At 41.0% G+C, this 21514-nt stretch overlaps 2 protein-coding genes across 4 annotated transcripts; both read left to right on the top strand.

The window, feature by feature from the left end:
• Positions 1–10791: 10791 nt before the first annotated feature.
• LOC116119127 (protein PHLOEM PROTEIN 2-LIKE A1-like) lies at positions 10792–12386 on the top strand. Of its 2 annotated transcripts, none has more exons than XM_031405075.1 (2): positions 10792–11013; positions 11661–12386. In XM_031405075.1, the coding sequence occupies exons 1-2, from the start codon at positions 10852–10854 to the stop codon at positions 12087–12089; spliced, it is 591 nt and encodes a 196-aa protein (XP_031260935.1). In that variant the 5' UTR covers positions 10792–10851; the 3' UTR covers positions 12090–12386. The 2 variants fall into 2 exon arrangements, with proteins under 2 accessions (XP_031260935.1, XP_031260934.1); XM_031405074.1 differs by having other exon boundaries at positions 11571–12327.
• Positions 12387–13560: 1174 nt separating this feature from the next.
• On the top strand, positions 13561–15692 carry LOC116119126 (protein PHLOEM PROTEIN 2-LIKE A1-like). Of its 2 annotated transcripts, XM_031405073.1 has the most exons (5): positions 13561–13735; positions 13838–13937; positions 14172–14589; positions 14822–14986; positions 15588–15692. In XM_031405073.1, exons 2-5 carry the CDS (start codon positions 13932–13934, stop codon positions 15641–15643), a joined length of 645 nt encoding a protein of 214 aa, XP_031260933.1. In that variant the 5' UTR covers positions 13561–13735; positions 13838–13931; the 3' UTR covers positions 15644–15692. The 2 variants fall into 2 exon arrangements, with proteins under 2 accessions (XP_031260933.1, XP_031260932.1); XM_031405072.1 differs by lacking the exon at positions 13838–13937 and having other exon boundaries at positions 15588–15684.
• Positions 15693–21514: the final 5822 nt, after the last annotated feature.

The raw sequence follows: 21514 nt of genomic DNA, 5'->3' as shown, positions 1-21514 counted from the left end.
GAGTTCTTGGTAGTAGATTGCTCGTCCGCTTTTAATGGGATTTTGGGGTGACCTCTGCTGAGACACTTCAAGGCGGTCACTTCAGTGTACCATTTGAAAATGAAGTTCCCTACCCTGACAGGGATTGGGGAAGTTAGCGGGTCTCAGCGCGCAACCCGGGACTACTGTATGAAAGCAGTTCAGATGGCGTGCAAAGGCAAAGGCACTTCGCGAGACGATCACAACCAGACAATGGCGATCAGCCAGATAGAGCCACAGCCTGGCCCAGCCGAGGATAATATAGATCCTCGCATTCAGGACTGCCCTTCTAGTGGGCCAGTTGAGGACTTGGTTGAAGTACAGGTCAACCACATGAAACCGAGCAGGGTTCTAAGGATTGGTAAAAATCTCAATGCCCAGCTCGCTACCGAACTGACCAGCTTCCTCAAGGAGAACATCGATGTATTCGCATGGTCGCACGCAGACATGGTCGGGATCAGCCCGAATGTTATTTGCCATGCATTAAACATCGACAGTGAAGCCAAGCCAGTTCGCCAAAAGAGGAGAGCGATGGACCTGGAGCGATATGCTGCCCTGAAGCTTAAGGTAGATAACCTCCTTAGAAATGGGTCCATCTGAGAAGCACTCTACCTGACCTGGGTTGCTAACCTAGTTCTAGTAAAGAAGCCTAACGGCAAATGGCGGACCTGCGTCGACTTTACCGATATTAACAAAGCATGTCCGAAAGATAGTTTTCCCCTGCCAAGAATTGACCAGCTTGCGGACGTCACTCCGGGGCACGAGCTGCTAAGTTTTATGAACGCGTACTCGGGTTATAATTAAATTCTGATGTACGAGCCAGACGAAGAGCATACATCTTTTATTACAGATCGGGGACTGTACTGCTACAAAGTTATGCCCTTCGGCCTCAAGAACGCTGGTGCAACTTACTAGCAACTGGTTAACCGGATGTTCTCTGAACAGATAGGCAGATCGATGGAGGTCTACGTAGATGACATGTTGGTAAAATCCCATGTCGCTTCAGATCATGTAGCACATCTTGCTGAGATGTTCAGCATCCTCTGACAGTACCGAATGAAGCTGAACCCCCTCAAATGTTCATTCAGAGTATCCTCGGGAAAGTTTCTAGGGTACATGGTTAACCAGCGGGGTATTGAGATCAACCTCGAAAAAATCCAAGCTCTCCTCGATATGAAGAGTCCGACCAACAAAAAACAGGTTATGAGCTTGAACGAGCGTATAGCGGCACTAAGTCGCTTCATATCAAGGCTAACAAATCGTTGTTTGCCATTCTTCAATGTACTCAGGGCCAATAAGAAGTTTGAATGGACTCCCGAGTGCGAACAGGCCTTCCAGAGAATAAAGGAACACCTCGGAAAGCCACCACTCCTGTCCAAACCGCTCCCACAAGAGATCCTCCTTTTGTACCTGTCTATCTCGCAGTTCGCGGTCAGTACAACTCTTGTTCGGGAAGAGAGTGGAACACAATAGCCAGTGTATTATACGAGCAAGCGTCTATTGGATGCCGAGATGCAGTATCCAAAAATGGAGCGATTAGCCTATGCCCTGTTGATCGCTTCTCGAAAGCTGCGACCTTACTTCCATGCCCATACGGTTCATGTATTGACTAATTACCCACTCAGGCAGGTCCTCCAAAAACCAGAGGCATCGGGAAAGTTGCTCAAGTAGGCCATAGAACTCAGCCAGTTCGATCTCTATTACAAATAGAGAGCAGCTATTAAAGGGCAAGCTGTTGCCGACTTCGTCTCAGAGTTCTCGCATCATCCAGCGAACGAGTCGGAATAGCCCAACGAAGTCATAAAAGAAATTGTTCAAAATCTCTCGATGTAGACCCTCTACATCGATGGATCATCGAACAGAAAGAGGGCTGGGGCAGGCCTTCTCTTGTTGAGTCCCGAAGGGGCCCGCATTCATGGCATTCTCCGGTTCAGTTTCAAAGCTACTAATAATGAGGCCGAGTACGAAGCTCTACTTGCTGGACTCAGGTTGGCTAGGGAAATGGGCGCAACTGCTATCAGCATCCATAGTGACTCCATACTGGTCGTTAACTAGATCTTGGGAGAGTATCAAGCCAAGGAAGATAACATGATCAACTATCTGAAGAAAGCTAAGGCCGCACTCGAGCCATTCAAGCACTTCATAGTCACTCAGATCCCCAAAGAAAACAATTTTGTGGCGGACGCCTTGGCAAGGATAGCCTCATCGTTAGACTCGGATGCACCGAAGAACATTCCTGTTCAATTCATCGAAATCCCAAGTATCAGCCCAAACGAACAGGCCATGAATGTAACAGGTTCGGACTCATGGATGACCCCCATTATTCGCTATCTCAAGGATGGGATCTTGCCTGATGATAAGGTCGAGGCAAGAATTCTACGAACGAGATATGCTCGCTACACTCTCATCAGAGACTAACTATACAGGCAAGGATTTAGTGCCCCTCTCCTCCGATGTGTGACTAGAGAAGAAGCAGATTATATCATGCGGGAGATACATGAAGGGATCTGCGGTAATCACACCGTCGCGCGATCTCTTGCGAACAAGGTTGTTCGTCAGGGGTATTATTGGCCCCGAATCCAAGATGACGCCTACAACTTTGTCAAAAGGTGTAATAAGTGCCAGCGGTTTGTGAATATACCGTGAGCTCCCTCCCACGAGCTGGTAACCATGACTAGCCCCTGGCCTTTCTCTATGTGAGGGATCGATCTTATCAGTCCCATGCCAGTCGGTAAAGGGGGAGTCAAATATGCCATGGTCACGGTAGATTACTTCACCAAATGGGTCGAACCTGAACCGCTAGCCACGATCACGACCAGAAAACTCAAGGACTTCATTTTCAAGAATATTGTGTGCCGTTACAGAATTCCTCATACCCTTATCTTAGATAATGGGAAACAATTCGACAACGAGGAATTCAAACAGTTTTGTGATGAGCTGGTCATCCATAAAAAGTTTGCCTCGGTAGCAAGGCCACAAGCAAATGGCCAGGTTGAAGCTATCTACAAAACCATCAAACACACTCTAAAGGCCAAACTTGGCGCAGCCAAATGGAATTGGGCTAACGACCTCCCCGAAGTCCTATGGGTGTACAGAACAACTCCAAGGACCTCCACCTCAGAAACACCCTTTTCGCTAGCATACGGATGTGAAGCGATGATCACTGTAGAGGTGGGAACTGGTTCACTTTGGAGGGACTTGTATAGTGAGGCCGACAACGAAGCACTTATGAGAGCAAGCCTAGACCTTATTGAAGAACATCGCGGCAAGGCATCGCTAAGGATAGTAGCCTAATAGCAACGCGCGAAGAGGTTCTTCGATTCAAAGGTCCGGCGAAGAGACTTTCAGGTCGGCGACCTTGTGCTAAAGCAAGTCCTTCTTGGTACCAGGGAACCAAGTGCGGGAGTGTTAGAACCGAACTGGGAAGGTCCATACCGCATCGACAAAGTGATAAGACCGAGGACTTTTCATCTCAAAAGACTAAACGGTTCCAAGGTACCCCGAGCTTGGAATGCTGAACACCTTCGACCATACTATCAATAATTCCGAACTCAGTTTTCCTTATTAATTAACTTGCAATTTTTGTAAAAATTTTCTTGTAAAGAGTCATTTTGTTCGCATGTAATCTTGTTCGTGTGAATGTATTATATCATCACACTTGTTTAAGTAAATGTAAGCAATCAGGAAACACTCATGTATAATAAAGAGAACAGAAAATTGTAAAGGCAAAAATGTATTTCATTACTGTGGAGTACAGCAGGCAAAAAGACATGATTACAAGACCTAATTCGCCCCATAGGGGCCGACCTCCTTGTCCTAGGGCTAGTCGGCTGAAGGTTTGTCCGAGGCATGTCCCGAACTCTCTGGTCGGGAGGCCGTCGCTTCATCATCCTCCTGCGCCATGGACATAAGTGTTTCTTGCCAGTCTGTCGGGAGGTCAGACATGTCAAGTAGCGGATTCTTCGGTCGAAGGGCATAAATAGAATAAATTGCCCATTCGGCAGCCTTCTCCTCGACCTCCGTCGCCTGATCCTGCATCTTTTGCGTTAAGGAGGCAACTCTTTCTTGACTTTCTTTAAGTTCAACTTCAAGAGCTTGCCTTTCCTTTTCAGAGGCGTCCTCTCTTGCTCTGTTCGTGAGACTTGTAGAGAGGTCGCTTTGAGCTCCTGATCCTTCTCCCCGGCCTCCTTGGAGAGTCTAGCTATAGTCCTTTGTAGCCCTTTTACTTCCTCTCCCTACTTCTCAAGCTGCGCTTTCTAGAAATCCACCATGCGAAGAGTCGCGTTTCTTTCGTTCATATACCTGTTCGCCGACTCAAAAGACAGGTTTCTCTCTGTTTTGGCAGCTTCCAGGTTTCACTTGAGCATTACGTTCTCTTCCTTCAGAGCAACGCCTCCCTTCGCGGCTCCCAGTTGGACCTTTTCCGTGGACATTCGCATGGAAAGAAGAGTCTGCGAACAAAGAAAGAAAAAGTTAGCAAATCAAATGAAGCTAAGGGAAGTCCTCGCCGAAGACAGTTCGCTCACCTTACTCAAGTGTTGGACCGATGTGGACATTAGGTCCACGTCGCTGGAACTTGCGAACTGCTCGAAAGATTCCAATAGTCTGCATTCCAGCAGGGCGTATACCACCGGCTGTAGGTACTCCGGCAGGTTCCCCAGCTAGTCTAACACTGGGGTACCCTTCTTTGCGGCCGCAGTAGCCATCGTGTCGTCCATAGGCGCCTTGCCCGACTTACTTGCGTCCGGTCGTGACCTCTTTAATTGGTCACCTTCAGATTCGGTCTCTAATTCTTAGACCTGAATTTGTCTCCTATTCTTTAGCTTAGCCATTGTCTTCAGCCTCGGTAGAGCAGGAGACTGCTCGGAAGCCTTCATTTTTCATGTTGGCATGTCCTTTGACGGTTGCACCTAAAGAGTCTCGGAAGGTCGCGCCGTTGGGCCCGACGTCGCGCCTTCAGCTAGATGAACTGAAAAAGCAGCTTCGGCTGCTTTGGCTTTCTTTGTCCGAGGAAAAGTGACATGCCTTCATTGCAGTTGCTTTGACTCCTTCGGAGGCATGGTCGCTGCATGCAAAACACATCGTTAGCAAAATGTCTCAATTCACGACCACAAAGGGGTTAGTTAGCAAGACTTACTCAATGGGGCCTCTAGCGACACGATTGCATTGAAGAAACAATATTTACGCAAGCTAATGGACATCACGAGTTTCTTCGCGTCACGCTGATCATTCGGTAGGGAGCCGAAATGCACGATCCTACTTCTATCGAAGAGCAACCCTAGGTCAGTCGTCTTGTTAACTGTCAGAAAGAAACCAGGTCATTAGAAAAGCACATTTCAAAAAAAAAAAAAAAAAGAGAGAGAAAAAGAGGGCCTGTTCGGATCCTGGAAGCAGCAATGGCCATCATAACGAAAGAAGAAAAACTTCGTTTCGTAGGCACCCGTGTTACTCGGATAGCTGTGTATCCCATCGACGATAGTAGTTCGCCTGGACAAGTAGTAAGAATCCTTGTCCTTACTCTCTTTCAAATAATAAGAGCAGCTGACCTCCATCGCGGTTAGCTCGCCCAGTCCGTTCTCTTGGCACACGATATATATTGCAACATCAATGACGTACGCATTCGGGGTCAATTGCATCGGTGCAACCCCAAAGTGGTCCAAAAGCGACTTGATAAACGGGTGGAAGGGGATCAGTCCCCCACCCTTGATGATATCCTCGGAGACCGCGGCCAGACTGTTTAGCGGGTACTGCGATGAGTGCGCCACGTCAAGGAAAACATCCACCTCGATAGCGTATTGCTTTATTACCCTCTTGAGCTCTTCCCCGGTGAGCACCAAGAAGACCTCGATAGGGATGGTTGGAGCACCTTGTGGGGGTGAATTGATTCCCTGTTCGGGTCCGATTGTTGAGGGGTCCATTTTGCCGGTCTGCAAAAGCGACAAGCAGAAGGGTCATTTAGCCATCGTACGCTATTTTGTACGATGATGTGGGAGAAAACAAACTCCCAAAATCCCAAAGGAAACCCTAACGGCATGATTCGAGCCGCCATTCATGGCTCGAACCAGACCTAAGCATCTCATCTCCGATAGGCTACCGGAAGACAGATGCCACTTAACCGTGGAAAATAACGAAACAGAAACAGGGAGAAGCTCTTACCGTGCCAAATGTGAGAATAACTTCTGCTCTGAATGCTTAAAAACGCCGGTTTGAAAGGTAGAAATTCCAAGTCTACGCAAATCTTTTACTCTCTAAGAAAAAAGGTTCTAGTGACATTGCCTGAGAACAACTCGAGGTTTTTATAGCGTATGAATCAGCGCTTGGGTTTCTCAGAATCGAAACATCGTTTGGGCAACAAAGGTTTCTCATCTTTGATCACAGCCACGTGTCGTGCATCAGCGGGGAAGAGTGAACGTCATGACTGGATAAAGTCAGACCTTCATCTCTTCTGTTGAAAAACCCAAATGACGGCCATTCTCTCTTCCTCAAAGCATTAATTGTGTTTCAAATCCGTATTTAATGCTCTGATAAGGGGTGTCGTTCCAACGTACTGTGCATTTAATATCCTGATAAGGTGTACTGTGTCAGCGTATAACGCATTTAATGCAACTGGCTGACACTTATTACGCACAGGGCATGTCTGTCAGCATAGGGACTGCTTCATTAAATGCACCCATGGAAAAAGGACAACAAGTGACGTCTGATGAAGCCAGGTCATTCAACCCCTACAAACAATGAACATGCTAGGGCGTTCTCGAAAAAGTTCCATCTCGACCTACTTTCAGGCAGGTCGGGATTTCCAGAATTTCCAAAATCTCCAGGAATCATCCAATTGCGGCATGACTAATAGTTTCCAAGGTTCGATTCTCAAACCTTAAAAACTAGGGAACTTCTGTTATGCCTGAGAACTTAGGGCTGACGTGGCGTCCAATTAAGTGCACAAGGTCAGGCCTCGGGAAGAGCCTATTACCCTTCTGATGCAGCTGCTTCGTGTGATCATGGTGGCACCCACAGCTTGCTTCCATCAGAGTAATGGGTGCACGTCAGACCAACGAGGAGTTGTGATGACCCCGCATGTCTAACCTCTGTAGCAAATCACGTGAATTACTCTAAACAAAGGATTTGCATGGATCATTCCACCAACTTGCAGATTCAATGATGATTACCTTAAGGCATCCCACTATAAAATGGGAGCTCCTCTCTCATCAAAGGGATTCGCGCATTTTAAATCTGGCAGAAAGAAAAAGCGCATTCATTATCAACAAACTTAGGAAAGGAATTGAACGAATCACGGGAGAAAACATGAATACGAAAACAGAAAAAACTATTTCCAAAATTTTGATATACTGTTCACAACAGAAAACAGAAGTTATTCAATTTACCTTCTCTTTGAAGAGCAACTCTTTCATCGCGAAATCTGTATTTTGAGCTAAAATTAGATGTCATTCTGGTTATGCGGCCGCAGTAGCCATCGTGTCGTCCATAGGCGCCTTGCCCGACTTACTTGCGTCCGGTCGTGACCTCTTTAATTGGTCACCTTCAGATTCGGTCTCTAATTCTTAGACCTGAATTTGTCTCCTATTCTTTAGCTTAGCCATTGTCTTCAGCCTCGGTAGAGCAGGAGACTGCTCGGAAGCCTTCATTTTTCATGTTGGCATGTCCTTTGACGGTTGCACCTAAAGAGTCTCGGAAGGTCGCGCCGTTGGGCCCGACGTCGCGCCTTCAGCTAGATGAACTGAAAAAGCAGCTTCGGCTGCTTTGGCTTTCTTTGTCCGAGGAAAAGTGACATGCCTTCATTGAAGATGCTTTGACTCCTTCGGAGGCATGGTCGCTGCATGCAAAACACATCGTTAGCAAAATGTCTCAATTCACGACCACAAAGGGGTTAGTTAGCAAGACTTACTCAATGGGGCCTCTAGCGACACGATTGCATTGAAGAAACAATATTTACGCAAGCTAATGGACATCACGAGTTTCTTCGCGTCACGCTGATCATTCGGTAGGGAGCCGAAATGCACGATCCTACTTCTATCGAAGAGCAACCCTAGGTCAGTCGTCTTGTTAACTGTCAGAAAGAAACCAGGTCATTAGAAAAGCACATTTCAAAAAAAAAAAAAAAAAGAGAGAGAAAAAGAGGGCCTGTTCGGATCCTGGAAGCAGCAATGGCCATCATAACGAAAGAAGAAAAACTTCGTTTCGTAGGCACCCGTGTTACTCGGATAGCTGTGTATCCCATCGACGATAGTAGTTCGCCTGGACAAGTAGTAAGAATCCTTGTCCTTACTCTCTTTCAAATAATAAGAGCAGCTGACCTCCATCGCGGTTAGCTCGCCCAGTCCGTTCTCTTGGCACACGATATATATTGCAACATCAATGACGTACGCATTCGGGGTCAATTGCATCGGTGCAACCCCAAAGTGGTCCAAAAGCGACTTGATAAACGGGTGGAAGGGGATCAGTCCCCCACCCTTGATGATATCCTCGGAGACCGCGGCCAGACTGTTTAGCGGGTACTGCGATGAGTGCGCCACGTCAAGGAAAACATCCACCTCGATAGCGTATTGCTTTATTACCCTCTTGAGCTCTTCCCCGGTGAGCACCAAGAAGACCTCGATAGGGATGGTTGGAGCACCTTGTGGGGGTGAATTGATTCCCTGTTCGGGTCCGATTGTTGAGGGGTCCATTTTGCCGGTCTGCAAAAGCGACAAGCAGAAGGGTCATTTAGCCATCGTACGCTATTTTGTACGATGATGTGGGAGAAAACAAACTCCCAAAATCCCAAAGGAAACCCTAACGGCATGATTCGAGCCGCCATTCATGGCTCGAACCAGACCTAAGCATCTCATCTCCGATAGGCTACCGGAAGACAGATGCCACTTAACCGTGGAAAATAACGAAACAGAAACAGGGAGAAGCTCTTACCGTGCCAAATGTGAGAATAACTTCTGCTCTGAATGCTTAAAAACGCCGGTTTGAAAGGTAGAAATTCCAAGTCTACGCAAATCTTTTACTCTCTAAGAAAAAAGGTTCTAGTGACATTGCCTGAGAACAACTCGAGGTTTTTATAGCGTATGAATCAGCGCTTGGGTTTCTCAGAATCGAAACATCGTTTGGGCAACAAAGGTTTCTCATCTTTGATCACAGCCACGTGTCGTGCATCAGCGGGGAAGAGTGAACGTCATGACTGGATAAAGTCAGACCTTCATCTCTTCTGTTGAAAAACCCAAATGACGGCCATTCTCTCTTCCTCAAAGCATTAATTGTGTTTCAAATCCGTATTTAATGCTCTGATAAGGGGTGTCGTTCCAACGTACTGTGCATTTAATATCCTGATAAGGTGTACTGTGTCAGCGTATAACGCATTTAATGCAACTGGCTGACACTTATTACGCACAGGGCATGTCTGTCAGCATAGGGACTGCTTCATTAAATGCACCCATGGAAAAAGGACAACAAGTGACGTCTGATGAAGCCAGGTCATTCAACCCCTACAAACAATGAACATGCTAGGGCGTTCTCGAAAAAGTTCCATCTCGACCTACTTTCAGGCAGGTCGGGATTTCCAGAATTTCCAAAATCTCCAGGAATCATCCAATTGCGGCATGACTAATAGTTTCCAAGGTTCGATTCTCAAACCTTAAAAACTAGGGAACTTCTGTTATGCCTGAGAACTTAGGGCTGACGTGGCGTCCAATTAAGTGCACAAGGTCAGGCCTCGGGAAGAGCCTATTACCCTTCTGATGCAGCTGCTTCGTGTGATCATGGTGGCACCCACAGCTTGCTTCCATCAGAGTAATGGGTGCACGTCAGACCAACGAGGAGTTGTGATGACCCCGCATGTCTAACCTCTGTAGCAAATCACGTGAATTACTCTAAACAAAGGATTTGCATGGATCATTCCACCAACTTGCAGATTCAATGATGATTACCTTAAGGCATCCCACTATAAAATGGGAGCTCCTCTCTCATCAAAGGGATTCGCGCATTTTAAATCTGGCAGAAAGAAAAAGCGCATTCATTATCAACAAACTTAGGAAAGGAATTGAACGAATCACGGGAGAAAACATGAATACGAAAACAGAAAAAACTATTTCCAAAATTTTGATATACTGTTCACAACAGAAAACAGAAGTTATTCAATTTACCTTCTCTTTGAAGAGCAACTCTTTCATCGCGAAATCTGTATTTTGAGCTAAAATTAGATGTCATTCTGGTTACCAGTGTTTGATTGAGTCGATGAAGAGGTCGTTCTTAGAAGCGTCGTAGTCGTTGTCGCCGCCGTCAAGTCGTGACTTAGGCGGTGGTATTTGCCAGCTTCGTCGACGTCTGTACCCTTCACCGCCGTCTTCATAAAGTCATCAATAAACTAAAGGGCTAATAACTATAAACCCCCTAAGGTAAGCCCATAACTCTAGGATTATTAGGTGTACGTGATTAGGTTTACCATAAAGTTAGGTTTGGTAACAGTTGATTTGATAAATTATTTTATTTATTTCATTATATGTCGCTAAATCAACTGTGGCATTATTGTTCCAAAATTATTCTATAGGTTTTTGGAATGAGAATTTACTAAATTTTTGTTATTTAGTTCTTTTGAATATATGCTTTCTAGTGGGGATTTAGAATCTGAATAATTTATCCCTTTTACAAAGGTAGATTCAAGATGCAAATACTCTGTCATATACAAAGAATAAATTAATTTATGTCTCATCAAAGAATAAATCTATTTTATGATCTAAAACAATAATAAACTAGTAATTAATTTGGCCACCCTTTCATACTATAAACATGGAAATTGAGCATCATCATTAATAGGAGGAAGAGAGTGGTGAAGAGATGGCAACTGCTCAGGAAGCTCAGGTTTCTCAAACAAAATTGCTGCTTCCAAAAAACTATGAAGCCATTCTTGAAGATGCAGACTCACAGATTGACAAGTCCTCTTCAGACAGGCTGTATGAACAACTCTACTCTGGAATTTTCTTAAACCAAAAGAAAAAGGTGACTCTCATCTTTCAAAAGTTAAACAATTAATTGTTTTCTTTTTGAATTTTGTACTTGTGAAGCTCCCGACCAGTTGCTGACCTTTACTCTACAGGTTAAAAACTTCCAAACACTTGCATCAAAGATTGACCGATACATGAAAATTTTTAGATGCGGATGTCTTGAAATTTTTTACCTAAAGTTAGCGACTAAGAATTAGCTTTGATTTTTACCTGTGTTTGTGAAGGCAGCAATCAGCCTACACCAGAGATTGACTAATATATAGAAACTTTTAGATCTATATAAATGTCTTGAAGTTTGTATTGTTAGGTTAGTGATCGGTAGTTAGCTTCGGTTTTTGCTTGTATTTATGAAGGCAGCAACTAGCTAGCTAGTCTTTGAGATGTCTGCACCAGAGATATATTTATTATTTATACTTCTCGGATTTAAGCATTTGTATCATCAAGTGTTGTTCTAACAAGAAAAAAATAAAAATTACCAATGGCAGAAGAAAATGATTATGCACTTAGCTATTTCATCTTCATGGTTAGTATTAATTGTACTATTATTTGCAGAAGTTTTGGGTTGACAAGTTGACCCAGAAGGTCTTCTTTGTGCTGTTTGCAAAAAATCTCTCATACCCTAAAGGAAACTGGATTCTGCAGCCCATTTTAACCGGCTGTCCCGGGCTTGAGGACTTTAAGCTACAAGAATCACACAGATTCGGGATAGAGGAGGCTATTCTGCAAGAATCAGAAAGTTTTGAGGTGAAAGGGAGATTCAACACATGCAATCTCACCCCTCAAACTTTTTACAAAGTTTCATTTATAATAAGGATGGAAAAGAATGCTCATGGATGGGAAGATCCTGTGAACCTGAGACTCGTCCATCCGGATGGAAGAGAGGAAGAACGCAAAGAGAAGTTGAAGGGAAAGCCGGAAAATAAATGGATGGAGATTTTAGTTGGTACGTTTACCACGTTTATCGATGCGGGGGAGATCGAGTTTTCTATGTATGAATTTGGTAAGCGGAAGAAGAAAGGACTCGCCATTTTTGCAGCCTTCATCCAGCCATTGCCATTCCGCAACAACTAATTAAGCTTGAGGATGATAAAGCTATTTGAGGTTGATTTGCAGAACTATATTTCTAGATAAATAATAAATAATGGACGCTGCATGCATCAGCTTCTCACAATAGGACTGAAAATACGTATAATAATGTGAGGGTTACATATGTGATAAAAATAAGCAGCAATAAAGTCACAATTTATGCTTTGAATCAAACTGCGACAGTAACACATTTGCTTTGCTAGTTCATCTCTTTGAGGTTAATTTATAACACAGCCAAGCTTAAATGGTATTTTTCCAAAGGAATAATGAGTTTAGAAAAATTGAGTCACACTACAATTGGTTGTAGTTGATTTTGACAAGCAAATTTTAGAAATGTCAACAAATATATTGGTTATTTTGAAAAGCATATGGAAAGAAATAGAAAGTTTGCCCTTTGTGTGTAACTAAATAAAATGTATAAAATTTGATGTGAGTTGAACTTGATCAAATATTGGATATTAATTGAAACTATATGTACATTAGATATAGTGAGATTTGAGAATACTTATGAGTTTACTTAGGTATAATTCAAAATTCTAAATAAGTCAAATGTGTTCAATCCTCTTATGATAATATATAATATTATACATACAAAATTTCTACACAAAGCTTTATATATGAAATTAATATGATATAAAATAAACAAGAGAGTGAACTTTTACATAACTGATAATTCTAAGGTTTAAGGGATTAGTTGAGGAGCGTGTAAGCTAGTCCAAACACCATCAGATATAAAAAAAAAAGGGTAGAAAGTCAAATTATTAATTTAAGATGAATAATATATTAATCAATAAGCAATATCATATCATTTTGTATAATTAACTTTGTATAAATTCTAACTTTATAGTACTCGGCTGTATAAATAAACACACCTTCACTTAATTATTAGCCTCAGATATGAGTTAGCAACAAATTAACAAAACAAAAATTAAGATGAAACATTTTTGCAAGGGATATTTCCAAGAAAATAAGCCATGCTAGGCACTCAGCTTTTAGCTGTTGCAGGGCTTTTTTCTTTTCTAAGTATTTTTCAATTAACTTTCTGAATCATTGTTTTGGATTGTATCCTGTGATCGATGCAATTATAATTAAGGTGTTAACTTCCTTATTTTTGAAGAACTCATTTAGTCTTCTTTGTTTGGCTGCTCCTAGATTATGTCAATCAATTATAGAACCTGGCAGATGCAGACACAAAGCAATATAGCATTGGAAATTTAATTCTTTACGCAACATAAACAAGACGTAATCAGCATGATATATAGCATATATGTTCCTAAGTGGTGGCCATGGCTGAGAATCTGATTAATTTTATCCTTTTGAAAAGGTGATTCAAGATGCCCAAATACCCAGCTGACATGTTCATATCAAGGAATCAATAAGCTAATTTATGCCTTATCACCGAATAAATATTTTTCTATAAAGATGTAGAAATTAATGAATATCTTCAACATTAGCGAGAGGGAAATAGTGATTAGAAGATGGCGCATGAGGTTTCTCAAACAAAAGTGAAGCTCCCACACAACTATGAATCCATTCTCGGAGAAGCAGACTCACAGGTTGACAAGTCCTCCTCCAAAGACAAGCTATATGATCAGCTCAACTCTGGAGTTTTCTTAAACCAAATGAAAAAGGTAAGTCATATCTTATAAATATATATCGTCATTTAAAATTCTCAGATCAGAATATCTCCGAATTTTTTTAAAATTTAACCCAAATCTATATGACTTGTCTAGATTTTAAAAGCTTTATAATCGTTAACGTTTCACCGGCAGAAAAGATTATCCCGGCCCCAGTTTTCCGCAAAAAACTCATCTTTGCGTCGGGAGAATGCTGGTAAAAAAAACATGTTTCTCCTGTAGTAATCTATATCATCTCCATGGTTAAAAAGAGTATCTCGACTATAATTTTTACTGAAAAAATAAATCAGATTTCTCGTCGTTGTATTGTGTCGGTAAAGGTGCTTTATTCTGACGCCATCTTTGTGTCAGAAGAAAGCTGGACGAAAAAAATCGTTTTTCCTGCGGTGAACTGTATTACATTTTCATGGTTATTGTATTATTCTTGCAGAAATTTTGGGTTGATATGTTGTCCCATAAGAATTGCTTCATGTTGTTTGCACGGGAACTCTCATACCCTAAAGGAAATTTGTTTCTTCATTCTATAATACTCGACTCTTCTCCTCGAATTGATGTGGCTGAACTACAGGATTCACAGAGTTTTGAAGTAAAAGGGAAATTCAACACAATGAACCTCACTCCAGCCACTCTTTACCAAGTTTCATTTACCCTAATGATGAAGGACGAAGCTCAAAATGGATGGGAAGATCCAGTGAACCTCAAACTCTTCCTCCCAAATGAAACATCTGAAGTTCGCAAAGAATATTTGAATAAAAGGCCGAAAAACCAATGGATAGAGATCCTAGTTGGTACCTTTACAACTACGTATATGGATTCCGGGGACATTGAATTCTCTATGTACGAATTCGGTAAGCGTTTGAAGAAAGGAATTGTCATACTTGGAGCTGTTATTAAGCCATTTTCATTCCGGTAGAACTAAGCATGACGATGATAAACAATTTGACCTTTGCAAAACTACGTTTAATAAAATAAATAATTTACTTCACGTGCGTGAGGATCTTTCATAATAATCATAGTCATGAATTATGCTTTACTTTCCTGATTCTAAATTGAAATCCAAGCTTGTTGGCAAAAAATCAGATATAAATCAGCACATCAAGGAACAATTTGACATTGTGAATAGTCATGTTTGCTGGCACAAACATATCGGAAAAGCGCTGTTGCGACGCTGTGAAATGGACAATACTCTGACGAGTTATTGCTGCATCGGAGATGGCCTCATCGGAAAATATTCATTTTCTTGTGGTGCGAGCAAATTTGACTTGCTAGTTCTCTTCGATGTTTATTTTTGGATATAGTGGCTCACATTCCTATTTGTTCTTATGTAAAATTGTATGTGTTGAAAAAAAACTATTTAATAAATAATATAATTGTAAATATGAATAAAATTATGAAAGTACTATCAAGAATTGAAATATAAATCTTATTAGAAGTAGAATGTCACATATACTACTTATAAATATAGGGGTGAGAACTAATTCAAAGTTATGAGAAAATGTGATAACACAAGGTAATTGATGTAAGGGTTATTAAACATCATGGGTAAAGTGTCTTAGAAATTGGAATTATTTCCGCTATAGGTACTGGGTTGAGCATGTTTAGAAACTAGGATTATTTCTATTTTGTTAATTATGTACCGGATTTATGGTGTTGTGTACTCTTATATATCGTGTTCATGAAATTATAATAAATTTCTCTTATCTGTGGATGTATGCATGTTATGCAGAACCACTTAAATATTCGTGTCTCTTTGTGTAGTGTGATTTTATTCCTATATTATTAATCTCGAAAGTATGTTTTCCACCGTATGATCTTCTGAAAGTTTATAACACTAGCAAGCTAATAGAATTTGGACTGGAAGGAAGGCAAGAGATGCAGAACACTGCCGAAGATTGCCAATAGAAAGAGAACTTGGCAAAAGTAGCAGAGAAGAGCTGAAGAATGTCAAGAATATAGAGAGAATAGAATTCTATAATTGTATTATTTGTATATTTGTAACATGTACAACAACCAATTTATACACTGGCTGTGAGTACAGTAAAGGAAATACAATAATACAATAATGGAAATACAATAAAGTTTTAATTACAGAATATTACAACATTTAACCAAATAAGTACCATATCAGTAATCACTTGATTCCAACATAAATATCTTCAGCTTTCCATATTTCATCACTCCCCCTCAAGCTGGTAGTTTATATATGTCAAAAACCCAAAACTTGTGTAATAAATATGAATGTTGACTACTGCATAAAGGCTTTGTGAAAATGTCTGCTAGTTGTTCTGAGATTTCGTATGTGCCTGGTTTTGATAATCCCTTCCTAAATCTTCTCTCGTACAAAATGATAGCCAACCGTTATATGTTTAGTTCTTTCGTGGAAAACTGGATCTGCTATGATATCATTGGCGGCTTTATTGTCACAGTACAAAGTGACTGGTTTTCCTGTTTGTACTCCTAAATCTTTCAATAACCCGAGGATCCAGACAATCTCATAGGTTGTTTTTGCCATGACCCTGTATTCAACTTCTATTGAGGATAGTGATATTGTTGACTTTTTTGTTTTGTTTTCCATGATAGGATCCTCCGATTTTAACATAAAACCCTGTGAGAGACTTTCTAGTCATAGGACAAGTGCCTCAATCTGAATCGCAATATGCTGTGATGTCAAAGTTCCCATCTCGTGGTAAAGGGATTCCTAGGCCGAGACATCCCTTTAAGTATTTTAGTACCTTGAGTGTTGCGTCCATATGAGACTGTTTCGGCCCACGCATGAATTGACTAAATATGTGAATGGCGTAACTTATGTCAGGTCTTGTCATGGTGAGGTAAATGAGTCTTCCCACAAGCCTCTGATAGTGGGATGGGTCGCTTAGTGGAGGATCATCTTCTGAAGAACCTATATATTGGTTAGGGCTATCCAAAATTACCTGTTACCCAAATCAAACATGCTAACCGAACCGAACCAAATTTTTTGGGTACCCAAAAATTTGGGTCGGTTTAAGGTAGTAATTCATCAGATACTGGAATTTTCGTTCGGGTATCGGGTCTTATTAAAAATACAAATGGGTACCCGAAACCCGGTTTTATTAAAAAAATTAAAAATTAAAATAGTTTTTTCCTTTTTTGTTTGACTCATAACAAAAGCCCTAAATCAATTTCACCCTAAAACGCAAATTTCTCTCTAGCTCTCCACTCCAGTTCACATCTTCTTCAATTCTTCCTGTAGGTTCTATCTTTGCTCTTTTGTGTGGGTAGCAGATCCATATTGTTGTTTCTAATAGGCTTGTCGCTACCTTTGTAAAGGTTTTGGTGTATTGTAAAGTGTGACTCTGTGTTATGTTGAGTTGAGTTGAGTTAAAAAGAGACGAGTTCAATTAGTGATGTTGTGTCATGCATGTGGGTTTACTTACTGGATATTAAGGGGTCCATTTGTTTTGTTATTTTGGATAGGATTTTGGGAATAATATTGGGTAGTTGAATAGGGTGAGTATTACGAGGTAAAATTTAAAAATTCACAAAAAAAAAAACTCCTTAGGTTTGCTAATTTAATTAAACAGTCTAATATATAAATTTTTTGTAAAATGACAAAAACACCCCCACCCACCCACAATGCCAGATTCCGGCCACCACCCGATCGGTCTACATCGTAACGCCATTTTTCAGCCAGATCAGTGGTGGATCTAGCCAGAAAAGGCCAGATCTAAAGCGAGATCTGGCCTTCGACGGCCGCAAAAGGCTAGATTTGGCCGTTAGCAATAGCCAAAGATATGGTCATCGCTGACGGCCAAATCTGGCCTTTTTTGGCCAAATCCAGTGTGGATCTAACCGAAAAAGGCCAGATCGGTGAATTACCAGCCATTTCTGATCGTTTCTACCCCATTGTGACAGATTTGGTGGTTGCAAAAATCTGACAACTATGGGTGGGTGGAGGTGTTTTTGTTAATTTTTGAACTTTTTTTCTAGGGGGGGTTTAATTAAATTAATGAACTTAAGGGGTTTAAAAGTAATTAAAAAAATAGAATACTATTTCTCAAATAATAAAACAAACAAGTATTTTGAGAATAGGATTGGGAATATGGATAGGAATAACAAAACAAACGGAGCCAAGATTATGTTTCTTGGTCCTAAATATTATTAAGGTTTGGAAGAGGAGACGATGAAAAAGAAAGAGAAAAGTAGTGAAAGAGAAGAAAGGGAGAAAAAGAAATTGAGAAGACGAAAAAGAATGAGAAAACCAAAGGGAGAAGAAGAAAAAGAAAAAGAAAAGGGTCGCTGGAAAAATTTGATGATGAAAGAGAAATGATCAAATGGAGGAGAATAAGACGAAGAAGAAATAGAAGATTGGAGAAGGATTACGATTATGCCTTTTAAAATTTTAATTAAACATTTAAAATTTGGGCCTTAAATTGGGTAACTGAAAACTGATCTGCGTATTCAGGTACCCGAAAATCTGGATACCCTAAAAACTAGTTTGGTTTTCGAATACCCTTTTAGGAGTACCCGAATATTCGGGTACTCGATTAAAATGACAAAACCGATTCCGTTACTCGGTTTTGCACATCTACTCTCGGTTGTATTGTTGAGACGTGAGTTTGGTATTTTGTTCCACAAGAATCACACTAGGCTTGCATGCTGACAAACCAAAGTTAGAAACAAGTTCTAAAACATATTTTCTTTGGCTCAAAGATATACCTCCCCTAGATCTTTTATATGAAAATGTCTATTGAGATGCTCTTTAAGGGTATTGATGTTATCCTCATTATTCCCAGTAATTAAAATGTTATCAACATAGATAATGAGGGCAATGAAGGAAGTACCTTTTCACCATGTGAAGAAAGAGTAGTCATGCTTGGATTGAGTAAAACCCATCTTCATTATGACCTTGGTGAATTTTGCATTCCATTGTCAGAATGCTTGTTTCAAACCATACAAGGACTTATGTAGACGACATACCGGATTCTCCCTGTACCTGCGTAGTCCTGGAGGTAGATCTATGTAGATTTCTTCATTAAGATCCCTATGCAGGAAGGCATTATGAACATTCATTTGATGAAGAGTCCAATTGTGTAGGGTAACAACGGATAAGAAAGTATGAACAGTAACATGCTTAGCCATTTGGGAAAAAGTGTCTTGGTAGTCAAACCCTTCCTGTTGAGTGAAGCCTTTGGCAATAAGATAGGTTTTGTACTGTCTATTGAACTGTCAGCATGATACTTGATCTTGTAAACCCATTTACAGTCAATAGGTCTTCTATGGGGAGGACGGGGGACAAGATACCAAGTATGGTTCTAAGAAAGAGCATTGGGTTCATCAACCATGGCTTGATGCCAATGTGCAAGGGAAACAACATCAAAATAGCATGAAAGCTCTTGTTGGGCAGAAATCTGACTAACACAAATCCTATGGGCAGTGTAAAGTCTGTCATAACTGACATAGTTAGAAGTGGGGTAAGGAGTACCTGTGGTAGTCTAAAGGGTAGGACAAACATAATTGGCTGTCCAAATAGGAGGATGAGTGGCCCGGGTGGATCTTCTTTGAGCGGGAATGGGGACTACAGGAAGTGTGTCCAAGGGTGGAGATGGACTGGGAGGTTGTGTCTCTTAAGAAGAATTAGGAGACATGGGAGTTGATGTTGTGTCTATCATGGTGAGTTCCCAATCATGAAGGGGATGCAAGGTATAATAGGACCCGAATTAAGATTCTACTAAAGGATCTTCCAAAAAAGATGAAGACTGTTGAAGATTACTGCTAGAGTTGAAACTGTCTATAAAAGGAAATCAGTCTTTATGAAAAATCACATCTCTAGAAACCAAGAATTTTACTGAAGCGGGATCATATAATCTATAGCCTTTCTGATGCATTAGGTAGCCCATACATATACACTGAATGGCCTAAGGAGAAAATTTGTCATGCCCCCCAGATTAGTAAAATAACATAAACACCCAAATACTTGAAGATGATCAGTTGTAGGTGGCTTTCAAAAGAGAAGCTCATAGGGTGTCTTACCATAGAGGACTCGACTCAGCATCTGATTGATTAGGTAGGTAGCCGTGACCACACATTCGCCCCAAAAGGTGATGGAGTTGTTGACTTGGTGTTTTAAGGCACTAGCGACCTCTAAGAGATGTCTATGTTTCCGTTCAACTATGTCATTCTATTGAGGGGTATAAACATAGGAGCTTTCATGGATAATACCAAGAGAAGAAAATAGGGTGGAACAGTGAGTGTTAAAAAAATCCCAAGCATTATCGGTTCAAATGCGTTGAATTGAAAGTTCGAGCTGGGTTTTGACCGTGGACAAAAAATTTCTAATGTGAGTGAGTGTTTGTGTTTTAAATTGCATAAGGTAAATCCAGGTTCCCCGAGAAAAGCCATCAACAATGGTTAGAAAGAATCTAGAGTGATTGGTTGTGTGATATGAACCCCATATGTGCATATGAACTAAAGAAAAATTTCATGTGGTGGAGGGTGTGTGTTTGGGAGATGTAGTGTGAGACTACTTTGCAATAGGGCAAACAGGGCATTTGGGTTGGGAAATAGAGGCACTATGACCCAAACGTTGATGCAAAATAAAAGGAGTTTTATTAATGTTTATATTACAAAGGGAATTTTTATTATCAGTAATACAAGACATAATTTTTAGCATCAAAATCACCTATCCAATAATATAGACCATGATGAACTTTACCCGAGCCCATTAGTTTCCCAGTCAAACAGTCTTGAAACCCACATTTGTTAGGAAAAAAATTTAAAACACATACATTATCATGACATAGTTTAGAGACAGATATAAGATTAAAACGGAAGGCGGGAACAAACAAGACATTGAGAAGAGTTAAATGTTTGTTAAGGTGGATAATTCCTAATCGAATGGCTGGTGCATTTGTACCATTAGGCATACGGAGTGATGTGGAAGATATAGTGGATGTATGGGAGAAGTGTTTGGTATCACAGATAATGGGGTTATTGGCCCCTGAATCAATTATCCAAATATTTTCTTTAATAATATTGAAACAAATGATGTACCTATGTAGGATGTTATGTCGACCTGTGGAGATTGGTTGAGCATCCGCAAAATCTATTGATATTGTAATTAGCTAAACATAGGGGCCAGAACATTATTCTCGAAAGTGACATTTTGACTTACTTGATTAGCAATGGCAGATCCAGACTGATTACTTTGAGGGTGGCCATGTAATTTCCAACATGTATCCCTTATGTGGTTCCTTCGTTGCAGTAATCGTAGTAGCAATTTCTATTGGATTTGGAGGGCCCATTAGAAGAATTAACAGTGTTGGAAGAAGTTGGCCCATTTGTTGAATTTGAGCCAATTAAAAAATTTGGGCCATGTGTGGTATTCAGCCCTAAGGACCCATTTGAGTTTGGGTCGTGTGTGATATTAAGCCCAAATGACGCATTTGATTTTGAGCCATTGGATCTATGGGTTTGATTTGGACCATCCAATGCCCCATAAAAAAGATTATCTTCTCGTTCATTTTGCCATAACCCCCCATTTTCCATCACCATGCTTGATCTCTAACCTGTCAAATTACCAGCATTGTTGGTCAACGGTGAAGGCAGTAGCCTCCATTACACTTTGAGAGTCAGATGAAGCTAATCTCTGGCTTTTACCTTGCACCTCCAATTGGTAGGTGCACTGGAGAGATGGCGCCGGAGAGGTGGCTAACATTTGAGTTCAAAACGGTAGAAAGCTATCACTCAAACTAATCGAAAAATGGATTAGTCTATTCTAGTTTTTAACGTGTTTGA

The sequence above is a fragment of the Pistacia vera genome, unplaced genomic scaffold, assembly GCF_008641045.1.
Source record: "Pistacia vera cultivar Batoury unplaced genomic scaffold, PisVer_v2 Contig873, whole genome shotgun sequence".
NCBI classification, from domain to species: Eukaryota; Viridiplantae; Streptophyta; class Magnoliopsida; order Sapindales; family Anacardiaceae; genus Pistacia; species Pistacia vera.
Note: the sequence above shows the minus strand (reverse complement) of the source record. Positions and strands in the feature narration are given on the sequence as shown.